The sequence below is a fragment of the Gorilla gorilla genome, chromosome 17, assembly GCF_029281585.2.
Source record: "Gorilla gorilla gorilla isolate KB3781 chromosome 17, NHGRI_mGorGor1-v2.1_pri, whole genome shotgun sequence".
Classification (NCBI taxonomy): domain Eukaryota; kingdom Metazoa; phylum Chordata; class Mammalia; order Primates; family Hominidae; genus Gorilla; species Gorilla gorilla.
The window spans coordinates 84,230,738-84,246,205 of record NC_073241.2 but is presented as its reverse complement, the minus strand read 5'-3'; the positions used below and the strand labels follow the sequence as shown (position 1 = coordinate 84,246,205).

Sequence of the window (15,468 nt, the reverse complement as noted above, 5' to 3'; positions counted from 1 at the left end):
GACTGATTAACACACTGCTCTCAGCTCTGTGCAGCTAAAAATGCCTTGATTGTGGAATAATTGGCTCAAAACTAGTGTTCACTCAAGTGCCCAGTAATAGCTGGCTAATTTATTTCAGGGGACCTTCAGATTATGTGATTCATGTCACAGTGGAGCCTCCTTGTATGAAATGTTCTCTAAAGACATTTCTTCACAGCCTTTCTTAGTGGCTTTTTGGCAAATGTTACTTGATAAAATATTTTTTCTTATATTGTTACATGTAGCAATATATTATGTATTTCGTATATACGTATATATTTGAGACAGGGTCTCACTCTGTTGCCTAGGCTGGAGTGCAGTGGCATGATCTCGGCTCACTGCAACCTCTGCCTCCTGGGTTCAAGTGATTCTCCTGCCTCAGCCTCCCGAGTAGCTGGGATTACAGGTGCACACCATGTCACCCGGCTGATTTTAGTATTTTTAGTAGAGACGGGGTTTCACCATGTTGGCTGGGCTGGTCTCAAACTCCTGACCTCAAGCGATCTGCCCACCTCGGCCTCCTAAGGTGCTGGGATTACAGACATGAGCCACCATGCCTGGCCTATTTCTTACATTTTTTACATAACTAACATTCATTCATTCCATATAAGTTGGGACATATGGATAAGCAAATAGAACAAGAAAATCGCTGCTAAAAGTACCATCCCTGGATACCAAATCAGCATAGCTGGGTATATCTATGTTTTGTGGCAATCTTTGTGCCTGTTATATACCTGTGTGTACATACTAACTATAGAATATATATGGCACTGCACTGTGCCTATTGTATTCTCATTTTTAAACTTTCATTCATTTTTCCACATCACTAATTATGTAATTACTTCTACACTTAATTATTAAGTGGCTACTACAGTATAGGCACTAAATTCTAGAAAACAATGTTGAACAAAATAGACATGAGTCCTGCTTCCTGGAACTTACTGCCTAGTGAGTGAATTTGAAATGCCTCTTTATTCTGGACTAAATTCTTATTGAAGCTGTTCCAACAGCGAATCAGCCTATTGTGGCTCCAATAGCTTACTGCTTTAATTACTGTACATCTGTAATATGTTTTAATTGGAGAGGTTGTTTTAGAGTTGGCATCATTCTCAGATCTTTCACTTCATATGGTTCTGGGCTCTGCTCATATCTAATTAAGTGCCCATTCTTATCACAAAGTCAATGTGTCAGTGGTACTACTGCTTCTAATTCAATTTTGTGTTCTTTAGTTGTGCCTATTTATTTATATTGTTCCCAATGAGGAGTTTATCTTCCTAAATAAACTGACAACTTAACCCCGACGCTGTACATTATTCAGCAGGCCTGTTGGTTAAACAGTTAGACAAGGAAGATGTATTTGTTTCCATTGTACCCCGTTTGTATATTCCAAAATTCAGCAAATAATTACTGACTATTCAGCAATTATGCCACAGAAATAGACGTATGTCCCTCTCCTCTCATGGAAACTTCTTGGTTTGTGGCAGACTCTCTACAGTAATGTGACAGAACCTCTCAGTGTTGTCTTAGAGTCTCTGTATGTAGCTCAACCCAAGCCAGTGTTTTCTCTTTCTTTTATCTTTTTTTGAGATGGAATCTCACTTTGTCACCCAGGCTGGAGTGCAGTGGCGTGATCTCGTGATCTCGGCTCACTGCAGCCTCGGCCTCCCGGGTTCAAGCAATTCTCCTACCTCACACTCCCAAAGAGATGGGATTACAAGTGCCCACCGCCACACCTGACTAATTTTTGTATTTTTAGTAGAGATAAGGTTTCACCATGTTGGCCAGGCTGGTCTCAAACTCCTGACCTCAGGTGATCCTCCTGCCTCAGCCTCCCAAAGTGCTGGGATTATAGGTGTGAACCATTGTGCCCAGACTCAAGCCAGTGTTTTCTAACACTTGTATAAAAAAAGGCTTCAAATAATAACAGTATCTGATGAGTGACTTTATGTTCTCAACATTTATTTTCTTCAATATATAAATCTTTCCTTCACAGCAGTGGATGTTACTATGCCCATTTGAGCTTTAAAAAGTCCAAGCCATATTAATTTATTTATTCAACAGATATTTTTGTGTGTTTATGATGTGTCAGGAAATGTTCTAAGTGCTGGGTATGTGGCCACGAATGTGACAGATTGTCCCTGATTTCATCTTACTTATACTTTGAGGAACCAGACAACAAACAAATAAACAAGCAAGTACACAGCTTGCTTAGGAAGTGCCAAGTTCTCCGAGGAAGAATGGAAGAGTGTGGGGAGTCACAGAGTAACAGGGATTAGGGAGGGCATCCCTGAGCACATGTTGGACCAGGTATCCAAATACCTAAATATAGTGACTTTGAGCCATAGTGATTCAATTTATTTTATTTTATTTTATTTTTATTTTGTTATTTGTTTCTTAGGGACAGGGTCTTACTCTGTTGCCCAGGCTGAAGTGCCGTGGCGTGATCATGGCTCACTGCAGCCTCAACCTCCCAGGCTCAAGCAATCTTCCTACCTCAGCCTTCTGTGTAGCTGGGAATACAGGCGCACACCACCATATCTGGCTAATTTATAACAAACAAACAAAAAATTGTAGAGACAGAGTTTCACTGTGTTGCCAGGCCTGGTTTCAAATTCCTGGGCTCAAGTGATCCTCCTGCCTTGGCCTCCCAAAGTGCTGCAATTACAAGTGTGAACCACTTCACTCAGCCTCATAGTAAATAAATTTCTATCCTATTCCCAGTGAATGGCTTATTATAAAGCTTTTAAGCTAGAATAAAATGTGCAGGGGTACACTGTCTTGCACTGCAAATTTAAGGCCACTGCCCATTTTGGAATTCCTAAAAATAACAGGAGGAACTGATTCAGTTTATGAAAAATGATCATCAGAGCTTGAACAACCTTTTAAACCCAGCAACTTTTGAAACCATAAAGACAGCATCACTTTCTCATTCATGCTAAAATCGTTTGTCTCTGTTTAGTCATGCTACATATTTTGTTTTCTTTAATCCTGAAAGCTGCTCCAGGAGAGCTAATGTTGACTACATTTTGCAAGTGACAAAACTGAGGATCTGAGAAGTTAAGCAGCCTGTTTAAAATCATTCAGCAAGCAGGTGGCAGAACCTGCATTTGAGTCTGCTTAATTTTGCAGCACATGCCTGCCCATCAGTATCTGCTTATCTGGGTATTTTGGTGATATGGTTTGGCTGTGTCCTCACCCAAACCTCATCTTGAATTGTAGCTCCCATAATTCCCATGTGTTGTGGGAGGGACCCTGTGGGAGATCTTTGAATCCTGGGGATAGTTTCCCCTGTACTGTTCTCATGGTAGTGAATAAGTCTCATGAGATCTGATGGTTTTTTAAGGGGAAACACCTTTCGCTTGGTTCTCATTCTTTATTGCCTGCCTCCATGTAAGACGTGTCTTTGCATCTCCTTTCCCTTCTGCCATGATTGTGAGGCCTCCCCAGCCATGTGGAACTGTGAGTCCATTAAACGTCTTTCCTTTATAAATTACCCAGTCTTGGGTACATCTTTATTAGCAGCGTCAGTACAGACTAATACACTGGGTGACTAAATGTGTGTGTGTGTGTATGTGTATACATGTTTGTGAAATATATATGTGTAGCCAATATATTTTTAAACACCTGGTTATAACATTAAATTTGCATAGTCTTTTACATTGATTTTAGTCATTGTCACAGTTACTGTATTAAATATTTTCTATCTTACTTGTAGCTTTCAAGTAATGGAAACACCTCCTTTTTTCCTGTGGTGGTCTTTCTATCCTAGCAGTTTTTTTTCCCCTCCCTATAGGTGATAAAATTGACTCATATAACCCTATCTTTTAAAAAATGTTTAATTCTTCTTAGCCAGTTTTAAATATCACCAGAAAATTTCTGCTTAACTCTACCAAAATTATTTACTTTCTTTCTGGTTTTGCATATCTTTCATCATCTTAATTTACAGCTCTGACACTCATCTTATATTTCTTGCATTTCTAGTTTCTTCGCTAAGGACCTGCTCCCGGGGAAATGCATTTTCAGAAATTACTCCATTTTCTAAACTTTGAAGATTATCCTACTTTATATAAGCACCATCATCCTTTAAATTTAATTCTGGAGTGTGTTGCTAAAATATTAAGTATGCAAAAATTATATTCTTTGTGAAAACGATGTCAATAAACTATCCTTAGACAGAGCCATAATAATGGCAGGCATATTCTGGCCAGTGATTTGTAGTTTTTAAATAAAACTCATGCATATACTGTCCTAGTTAAAGGAAAAATCAGAAAAGTCTATGAATCAAGACTAAATGCCTAAATCTGGTAGATGAAACAAATCAGCATGGAATTTAAAACAAATTGAAGAGAGTCTAACATAATGACTCCTATGCTTTTGTATTGTTTGGTACTGAATTGGTTGAGAAACTGGGAGCTTATTCTGGGGAAAACCTAAGTAGCTTTTACCTAATTGTCCAGTCACAGAATATTTTCATTTCAATCATGCTTGTCATCAAGAGAGTGTGTTTCAAATTGCTTTGTCAAGTGTAAAGTACTATAGAGAGGGACTTTTTTCTAGGCACATGCTTGGCCTATAATATGTGCCTGCCCTTGTTTGGAGTGTATAATAGATTTATATTCATTATATGAGGAAATCTTCACCATCAATTGATCAAATCTGAAGTACATTTCCTTGGTGAAACTTAGCTTCATTCTTGAAATTTCACAGTGAAATGATGATTGCATGTGAAGATACCGGCTCCATCTTTGAGTTATTATTCATGATAAATGCTGGGAGCTAAGAAGAGGCACAATTCAAGGCTGACTCTAAACCATTGACTTACTCCAAACCATCAGGTGGAATTTCAGATAATACCTTGTAGGCCAGGTGCAGTGGCTTTCACCTGTAATGTTAGCACTTTGGGAGGCTGAGGCGGGCGGGTCACTGAAGGCCAGGAGTTCAAGAGCAGCGTGGCCAACATGCTGAAACCCTGTCTCTACTAAAAAAAATACAAAAATGGCCAGCTGTGGTAGCACGTGCTTGTAATCCTAGCTACTCGGGAGGCTGAGGCAGGAGAATCGCTTGAATCCAGGAAGTGGAGGTGGAGGTTGCAGTGAGCCATTGATGGCTGTAATGAGCCATCTGGAGGGTCTATTGCCATCTCACTGGCTGTAGCAGGGAGGCGTGGCAAGGGCTGCATTCTCCATGGAGCCCACAAGAGCCCCACCCCTACTGGGCACAGCTGCAGCTGTTTGAACTGTGGCTGCAGACTCAGGAGTCCCTGCACTCCTGGGGGCCTTGGAAGGCCCCCCTTGCCCTTGCAGACTCAGAAGTGCCTGCTCCCACTGCCTGGCTTCTCCCTGCTGTTGGCACCCTCCCCAATCTTGGAGCAAAGTTGGGGCCAAGCCCAGGCACTGTCACAGCTCAGCTGGGTGTGTGCATGCTCGGGTTAGAGCTGACATGCTAACCCCCTTCTGCCTCAACCCGCTCTGGACTTTGGGCACCAATGAGCATGAGAGGGAAGCCAAGGGCGTGCTGAGGGCAGCTTGGTGCTGGCCTGAAGGTGCCCCTTGGCACAAACAGCCTGGGCGCTATGAACCACAGCAGAAGGCAGACAGGCTCCTTGGCAGAAGGGGGCAGGTCTCCAGTGAGTCCTCACCTTCAGGAGAGGGAGAGGGTCTGAATGCTGGGGCCGGGCTGCCAGTCTTATGGACTGGAGTAAGAACTTGTGTTGCCTTTTGTGGGCCCACTCATGGCTGCCCATGGAGCAATCAGCACATACTTCCTTCCCCTCTGAGGCCATGAAAGCCCCAGGCTTAGCCAGAGCTGGGCAGACATTGGGATGACCAGCTGCAGAGAAGAGCTACCCACTCCAGGGCTTCCTCTCTACTGAGAATCAAGCAGATATTGGGACAACCTGCCTGCAGAGAGGAGCCACCCACTCTAGGGCTTCCTCTTTGATGAGAGCTGCACAGACGATGGGGCAGCCAGCTGTAGAGAGGAGCTACCGTCTCTGTTGATAGCTGAACACTTGTTGGGATTACTTGCCTAGCAGAGAGGAGCTACCTTCTCTGCTAGGAGCTGGACACTTGTCAGGACACCCTGGCTACAGAAAGGAGCTGCCCCCTGCAGGTTTCCTCTGAGCTGTTCTATTGCTCAGTAAAGCTCCTCTTTGTCTTGGTCACTCTACACTTGTCTGGGTACCTCATTCTTCCTGGTTGCCGGACAAGAACTCAGGACCCACTGGATGCCTGGGCTAAAAGAGCTGTAACACAAACAGGGCTGAGACTTGCCCCTTGCTCGCCATGTTGCAGGCAAAGAGAAGGAAAGAAGAGCTGTGGCCCTTTGGGCAGCCCAGACCTGGGAGCTCCCTGAGCCAGGGCTGTGACTCTCTCTTTGGGGCCTTGTGGTTCCTGGCATCTCCAAGCTTCCGGGTGCCACCGTGTTCCCCGGTGCCAGCTGTGGAAGCTGCTTGTGGTGCACCTGGTCTAGCCGCAGCCTCGCAGAGCCAGCATCCATGCCAGTACCTGGCGCTGTGTGCCCCACTGTAGCAGTCGGCATGTTTGACTATACACAGTGGCCGGACCCCACACCACTTGCTCACACACCCCTCACCATTTCACACCTGACTCGCCCTTGACAGGCATGAGACCTAGGCCAGTAGCTAACAGCCTGCCAGGCTGAGTGGACAAAATGAGCCCAACGGACCCAAGTAAAACTTTGGCAAAGGCGCCACTGGCCTCAAACATTTGCGGCCAGAAAAATGACACCTTGTAACACTGAGATCGCGCCACTGCACTCCAGCCTGGGTGACAGAATGAGACCCTGTCTCAAAAAAAAAAAAAGAAAGAAAGAAAGAAAATACCTCTTAAACTATAATTACATGACTCTCTAGGTCTGTTCCTTGAAAGGGAAGGGAGCTGGTGTTCTGCTGTTCATCACCTGTCATCGGTCCCCCCAGCTACCTTTTGGTCGCAGACACTTTTATATGGGTGTGTCCTTTAAAGTGCAACCCACTGGCAACTCAGCATTGCTCGTGATCCCTAACTGTTTTAAGTCTCACTTTCCAGATCTGGGAAGTGAAATTGCTCACTTGACTATGTTGTAGAGAAAACACTGGCTCTGGACAGGAGGACACAGCTTGGCATTGAGCTCTGCATGAATAGGATGTGGGGCACTGGAAGTCTTTGGAATTCAATTTATAGTTATAAAAATGGTACTTGAGGCTGAGTGCGGTTGCTCACACCTACAATCCCAGCACTTCGGGATGCTGAGGCAGGTGGACCGCTCAAGTCCAGGAGTTTAAGACCAGTGTGAGCAACATGGTGAAACCCTGTCTCTACCAAAAATACAAAAATTAGCCAGGCATAGTGGCGCACACTTGTGGTCCCAGCTATTCGGGAGGCTGAGTGGAAGGCAGGTTTAGGCTTGGAGGTGGAGGTTGAAGTGAGCCGAGATACTGTATCCAGCCTGGGTGACGGAGCCAGACACTGTCAAAAAAAAGGCACTTCGACTAGAAAATCATAACCAATTGCCTTTACTCTTAAAATCTGTGCCAGGCACTAGCTGAGCACTTGACGTATTTTTTTATCTCATTTTAAATCTGCGAAGAAGGCGTTATTGTTATATCTGTAATTCAGATGAGGAAATTAGGCACAGAGAGGTTAAGTAACCTAAATGAGGTCATGTAACCAGTGAGTGGCTGTGCTAGAATTTGTACCTGAGAACTTGTGTTCTAACCACTCCTGTTCTTAGCTGTTGCATGAACTCCCAGAATTATGAGAGTGCTTCCAGATGTAAAATATTATGTTCATATGACACTTGTTTCTTCCAACAACTTACACAAAGTAGGCAGGACATGTATCATTTACCACTAGTATAGATATAAAGAAACTAATGTTTCATAAGAAAATTGAGGCTATAGAGGCCATGAACTTATATTAATAGTAAAGAGCAGATGGGACCTATTTTCATGGGGTTTATAATCAAGAGATCGCAAAAGAAAGACGAACATGTGATCGATATTGTGGGTATCTTTAACAAGGTTCCTTAAAAGTTCTTTTCATTTGCCTGTATTTTTAAAACTCTGTAAAATAAAATATGGATACTTCAGCTGTTGAATTTCAGATGCTAAATCAGAATACTCTATTTTAGTCCCTTGGTAAATTATACATTTTTAAAGGAGTATCTGCATCTTCAGAGATAATATTTAGTGACTTTCAACTGGCTATTTTCTTTGTTCTATAGCATAACTGCAATAACAAACTTGCTGCCAACGAGTGAGGCAGGTGTTGGGTTGAATAGAAGCATTGAGGGTGTAGCTAATAAATGTGTTAGCTATTTGATGTCTGCATTTTTTTTCAATTTTAGAATAAAGAACTAAAAACCCAGGTAGCACTTTCATCTGAAACTCCTAGGACAAAGGTATCTAAGGCTGTCTCTACAAGGTAAGGTCTCTGTCTTCTTCCACCCTGTCTTCACAACCTATGTTGAAGATGTTAGACATTCAACCCACTCAAGAAAGATTCCAGTCTGTCACTGCTTATGTAATCATTTGTTTACTGTTTTTCTCCCAGTTTCTATTCAGAACTGTGTTAATCTTGTTCATCATTTAATCCTCAGAGTCTAACACAGAAATACTAAATAAATTAATGAACAAATTTAGATATCTTTTTTCTTCTTTGCCCTAAAACAAGCCCAATCTCAACTCCAACACCTAGACATTACAGATCATCTCCTTTATTGTCTTTCTTCTTCTGTTGCTCAAGTTTTTTATGCCATTGATGGACATTTTAATCTTTAATTGTTGGCATTTTTTGAAATTGCTATGTTGTCAACTCTAATAAATTATTAATATAAATATCACCAGGGCAAGAATAGTTCTTTTTAATTTCCTGCATTGCTAAGGACAAGGTTCTTCAACAGCTATCTAATAATGATTTCAAGCGATGATGATGACCTACTAAAGAAATTGAAATGATGGTTGAAACCATCTAAGTCATTTTTTTAAGTAAAATTTTTGTTGTGGTTGTTGGCAGAATCAGAATCTGGGCTCAAATCTCATTTCCACAAACCCCATGAAATTATCATTTAAAAGAAAACATAGTCTCTAATTATATGTATCATTCAAAAAGTGATTAAAAACTTCCTCTTCTAGCATCTTTTGAATTTCCCAAGCTAGTCCCTCTAGGGAAGAGTTTCATTTTCTAAACGTCTCTTCAGCCCAGTGCCGGAGGTGGAAAAATCAGACCCACTATGATTAGCATCAGTCTAGGAATTCAGGAAGATTCTTCTCTCTTTAAAACTGCCTGAAACAGTATTTCACTTTGCTAATGATGTATGTAATTAGAGACTAGAGATGAAACTATTATGATTCAAGTCCTCTAAAATCTTTTGGCCTCCAGATGCTTGTTAGAAACTTTTTGGCCACTAGCCCTGCAACTTCTAGAAAAGAAAAGAAATGAAGCCTCAGAGGTTTCCCAGGAGGAGATGAAATGCCTACATTTCAGAAGCAGGGAGAGTGGAGTCACTTCAGTTGGGGAAGATGTGAAAAGTTTGGACTAGGAGGGCAAGCGTGACATTCTAAGGGAAGGAAGGATGGCTAATATTTTGCTCCCTTCCATCTTTACCATTCCCATTGGGATGGTGAAGCACTATGGCCAGTCCCAGCTGCTTGGACCCTGGAGGGAATGGGGCCAGAATGGAGCAGACAATGAAACGGCTGGTTATCTTCATACGGTAACCACTCTAGTATTGAATGCTGAGACTCTGGCTGGTATATAGGGGTCATGTTGAAGAGAATGATTTCTTTGGCCAACGCTTTAGCTACAGCTATTAATTAGTATTTAACTAATTAATAGTTAAAGGCTTACTGTTTAAAGATTTTTCTTCTCCCTGTGACTTGGGAAAGGCCAAATGGGGGAAATTTCCTAATTGAAGTGGTGAAACAAGACTGAATGTCCCCTTTGTCCTGTGATTTTTGATAGAAATTCTCGTATTAATTATGTAAAGCAGTAGTCCCCAACCTTTTTGGAACCAGGGTCCAGTTTCATGGAAGACAGTTTTTCCATGGACCAGGGTGGAGAGGATGGTTTTGGGGTGATTCAAGGGCATTACATTTATTTCTATTTTTATTACATTGTAATGTATAATAAAATAATTATAAACTCACTATAATGTAGAATCAGTGGGAGCCCTGAGTTTGTTTTCCTGCAACTAGCCAGTCCCATCTGGGGGTGAGACAGATGTTCAGGCATTAGATTCTCATAAGGAGCACGCAACCTAGATCCATCGCATGCACAGTTCACAATGGGGTTCGTGCACCTATAAGACTCTAATGCCATTGCTGATCTGACAGGATGTGGAGCTCAGGAGGTAATGTGAGCGATGGGGAGTGGCTGTAAATACAGATGAAGCTTCGCTCTCTTGCCCGCTGCTCACCTCCTGCTGTGTAGTCCTATGCCTAACAGGCCATAGACTGGTACCAGTCCATGGCCCAGGGGCTGGGCACCCCGATATAAAGGCAGGACTCACATTTGCAAAACAAAATATGGCCCATTGGTTGCTTGAAAAATGTAAGTGGTAGTTTGGTTTGGTAAATCTGGATTCACTAATATACAATGGAATTAACTCTAGGGAGAGATTTGAGTATAAAGATAACTGTTAAGACTGAAATTAGAAAATCATGTACACATAAAAATTTAATCTTGGCAAATCTCTGCACATTCTCTCAGGGAATACAAACAAACAAGGTTTTTTCTTTTTTACTTGAGCATTAGAACATATAGATCTTCCTTCTTTCCTTCCTTCCTTCCTTCTTTCTTCCCTTCCTTTCCCTCCCCTCTTCCCTCTCCTTTCTTTCTCTCCCCTTCCTCCCCTACCCTCCTTCCCGCTCTCTGCCCTTCCTTTCCCCTCCCCTCTTCCCAACTAGTCCCTCCCCTCCCCTCCACTTCCTTTCATTCTCTCTCTTTGTTTTTCTGTTTTGACAGGGCCTCACTCTGTGGCCCAGGCTGGAGTGCAGCAGTGCAATCATAGCTCATCTTAACCTCAAACTCCTGGGCTCAAGGGATTCTCCCACCTAAGCCTCCCCACTAGCTCGGGCTACAGGCACACTATCACACCTGGCTATTTTCTTTTTGTGGAAAACAGCGTCTTGCTATGCTGCCTAGGCTGGTCTTCAACTCCTGGGCTCAAGTGATCATCCCACCTCAGCCTCCCAAACTGTTGGGATTACAGTCATGAGCCACTGCGTCCAGCCTGATGTTTCTTAAGTGGTTTGCTTGAGATGAGGGGCCATGTTGTTAAACAACAATAATAAAATATGCATATGTATATATGTGTGTGCATGCATACATATGTCTGTGTACATATGTATATATATACACACACATACTTACAGTTTTAAATACTAGAATCACACAGTGAGGAAATAAATTCAGGCTATGCAAAATGCATTGAACTAAAATCGCCTGGGGGAACAGTTGATTTGTGTTTTGTCATCTCCAAATCACTCTGGGGAATGTCTTCACCAGGTGGAATAGCAGATACAGGCTCTTCCTCTCTCCGGCTTCCCTCATGCTCCCTCATTCTTGTCCTGTTACATCTAGCAGAATTTGCATGCATTAAATGCTTTCACAATGCGATTCTACTGTATATCATGGGGAACTGGTCAGAATACATCTATTAACACATCTCTTAGAACAAAGCAGTTAGTTCAGATTTGATATGAATAGTATTGTGGTAGTTGGGTATGGTAGTCTAGCCATGATCACTAGAGTTTAACATTCTCCATTTTGATCATCGTGTTGTCTTTTCTACAGTGAATTGAAGACCGAAGGTGTTTCCCCTTATTTAATGTTGATTAGGTTACGGAAATGAACTGGCTGGCTGAAGATCTGATTTAGAAAGACTGCGTGAGTCTTATTTATTCTCTGAAACACAGCCCAAGTTTCATGTTAAAATGGCACAATGCCATTATTTAAATGGAACTTATTACATACCAATGGCTTTGCAAGAAGATGACATTTCAGAAAATCAAACAAATATATATTTAATGGATGGACTCTTCAAAGCTTACCAAATAGTTGAAGAAACCAGGTGCCTTCTCATGATGGAAGACAGATTCTGCTTTAAAATAAAAAAAAAAAAATCTGAATCTTGTTTTCAGATTTTTTCTACTGGGGCTGTTTTAAGATTGTCAATTCTGACTTTTTTATAGTGGTTTTTAAGAGTATAAATAGAAGGGAGAGTGTATATATGTATGAATGAACATACATTTCCTGTATATATATGTATGAAGGGCATGTATATGTATGAATGAGCAAACATATTTGAAAGTTAACTTTTGGATGATAGGAAAGATCTTACAGTGACATAAGTTCATCTCCTGATCCGTTGTTTGTGGGAGAATTATACTCGACTGAATTATGGGCAGGAGAAAGAGCAGATTCCTTTTAGCTAATTCCCCAACCCATATGCCCCTCTGAAGTTGAGAATCATGGCTGCCTCACCACACATCAGAGAATGACTGTTCTTCATTAGTTCTGGGATTAAAAATTGGTTTCTAGAGGTAATCTGTACACACAAACACACAGGGATGCACATGGTGTCCTCTGCCTTTGTGACTAATTTTCTTCTTGATAGTTATTAATAGTATCTAAATAAAATATTAGGGGGGATAGAAAAATAATGCTGTTATCTCATACTTCCATGAAAATGTATATATTATAGGCTCAAAGGAATAATGACTGCTGTCTGCACTCAGAAAGAATCTGAATTTATGAATTGGAAAGATATATATAGTGTATTTGTGAAAGTTTGCTTAAATTCTGATACATGCCTTCTTTGTAGGTGGAGTTTGTGATTGCAGTGAATAGAACAAATTCTGACTTGCAGAAATGCAGACATACAGTCAGGAAAGAACAAACTTCAATTAAATGTATAATGAGAGACCTTGGTCCCCCTAAAGGATGAATTTCCTTTAGGCCTTTGATCTTCCTCTCTAGTGTATAACTTTAAATATTTGCTCAGGAAAGATGCTGACTCTTTCATTATGGAATGTGAAATATCAGTGTTGTCTATAAATAATTGAAGGTATATAAAAATGAGATGATGTAATGTATTTATAAATTTATCCAAGTACTGTAATCCTTGAATTGTTGTGTAACTGTGTGTGAGTTTTATGCTTCATGGTATCTTTGGAAACCTTTTTAATCCTTGCTTATTTTGAAGGTATATTTATCTGTTAACATTTAGGGCATAGTTACCTTATACCAGCAACAAGTCTAAGCACTTTACTTGTATTAATTTCTTTTATCTTCCCCAAGGCCCTCAGAAGCAGATTATTCCTGTTTTACAGAGGAAGATACCGAGAGTGGTTGAGTAATTTGCCCAGCTGCTAACTGTGAAGCAAAAATTTGAACCTTTTGACTTGGCTGTTGATATTCATTCTACTTGCTCACATGGTGGTCTAAGAAATTTCCCAGCTATAGAAATCTCTCTATTTTTGCCACCTTAATCAACACATAGCTTCCTGGATGACTGCCTGTGTTATTTTGTGGATGACAGTAAGAAACAACAAATACTGATAAAATCAATATTTTGCTGAAATGAGTTGATCTTTCACCAGCTGGACTACCATTGTGAGAACTCAGTTCAGACAAACTTCCCTGCTAAAAATCTGTTTATCATACATTTATTATTTATGACTTTATGTCACATTGAAGAATTTCTTCATGATACATTTTCAGGCACACTTGTAGGAAAATTAGGATCATGAATCCTGTTGTAAGTATTTGCAGTGTAGTAAGAGAATCCGTCTTTTACTAGGAGACCAGATTCCTTTTATACCTCATTCATCATGCTGGATTGTAATAAATTTCAGATTTTGGAATGGGCTTATTTAACTGACCTAACAATCTTGATGATTTCCATTAGAATAACTTATTCTAAGGCCAAAAGTGGAAAGACACTGTTGGTTTTTATTTTGATTTCACTATACTCATTTTTGAACATGGAAATACAGTGGTGAAACCACCTATGCAAAAATGATAACAGTGAGGAAATTATGACAGTGAAAGAGATCTGACCTAACTAACTATCTGTCTTGCCTCCAAACTGCCCTTGGTCGTTCCTGAGTGTGGGCCAAGCTAACTCTGGGAGAAATTTACTTTATAGGTTAAATTATAATAGCCCTTCCCAAAACTAAACGATTCTCCTGCCTCAGCCTCCCGAGTAGCTGTCTTTATAATACCATCAGCCTTATCATTTATTCATCATGTATGGATTGTTTTCTATATCCACTATCATAAAATTATCATTTGAAATATTTTTTTATGAAAAAAAAAACTTCTCAGTGAAAAAACAAGATTACAAGGGGGAATAATATTTATTCAGCTAAAATAGTACTCCACAGGAAATATAGGAAAAGAAACACTAGTTCAGTTTTATTCCAAATAAATGTACTTCTAATTATACTCTTGAATTTATTGGATAAGAAGGTCTGAGATGGGTCTGAAATTCATACATGAAGTCAGGAAAAGAAAAGAAACTTAGTTCTACCTTGATTACATATGTTGTTACAAATTATCATTATAAAATGTTTAAACAATTAGTATAGTATATCTTTTGAATAATTGCTTATAATATGCCTTACCATAAAGAAAATTGATGCTACATTGTGTGAATTGTTTGGTTTTCTTTTTATATTAAAATTATGCATAAATGAATTAAGTAGTTTTTTGGTTTTTGTGGTTTTTTGTTTTTGTTTTGTTGTTGTTGTTGTTTTGAGACAGAGTTTTGCTCTTGTTGACCAGGCTGGAGTGCAATGGCGCAATCTCGGCTCACTGCACCCTCCGCCTTCTAGGTTTAAGCGATTCTTCTGCATCAGCTTCCCAAGTTGCTGGGATTACAGGCGACTGCTACCACGCCTGGCTAATTTTTTTGTATTTTTCGTAGAGTCGGGGTTTTGCCATGTTGGCCAGGCTGGTCTCGAACTCCTGACCTCAGGTGGTACACCCGCCTCAGCCTCCCAAAGTGCTGGGATTACAGGCGTGAGCCACCAGCGCCAGACCAGTAGTTTTTATCTGATTGTTTATGACAATATTATCCATAGTATATGTATTGTTTTGGTCAGTGAACAGATTTTTAAATAGCTTCCTGAATTTTTCTGCTGCTTTTCCTTGGATTTAAATTGACAATAAAATAAATCTTCTAAGCTTTTACTCTAAATTTGAAAAAAGAGTTATAAAATTAAGAGGAACACACACACACATACACACACACACAACTTCTCAAATTCATTCATGTTTACTTTGAACATCTCTACCTCTCTTCTGGCCTGCAAATAAATACAGAATCCTCATCAATATCCAAGTAGTTACTCTATCCACCCAGAATTGAAAAGTCCCCCAACTAATATTACAATCATTATAACTTCCTTCTTGTCTCCCTTCCTTCCTTTCTTATTTTTTG

General features: G+C 40.5%; 1 protein-coding gene across 8 annotated transcripts in view; it reads left to right on the top strand.

The window, feature by feature from the left end:
* The window catches only part of CCDC68 (coiled-coil domain containing 68), a 57,657-nt gene extending 42,934 nt beyond the window's left edge, over positions 1-14,723 (top strand). For 2 of the 8 annotated variants that reach the window (XM_055368165.2, XM_055368164.2), the window contains exons 11-13: positions 8,368-8,444; positions 11,817-11,909; positions 13,323-14,723. In XM_055368165.2, coding sequence (XP_055224140.1) covers positions 8,368-8,444; positions 11,817-11,874 — 135 coding nt within the window. In that variant the 3' untranslated portion in view covers positions 11,875-11,909; positions 13,323-14,723. Of the gene's footprint in view, positions 1-3,999; positions 4,679-8,367; positions 8,445-11,816 lie in introns of those variants that run through there. The other 6 variants (XM_004059448.5, XM_019013740.4, XM_055368167.2 and 3 more) reach the window with 4 other exon arrangements.
* The last annotated feature ends 745 nt before the right edge of the window (positions 14,724-15,468 follow it).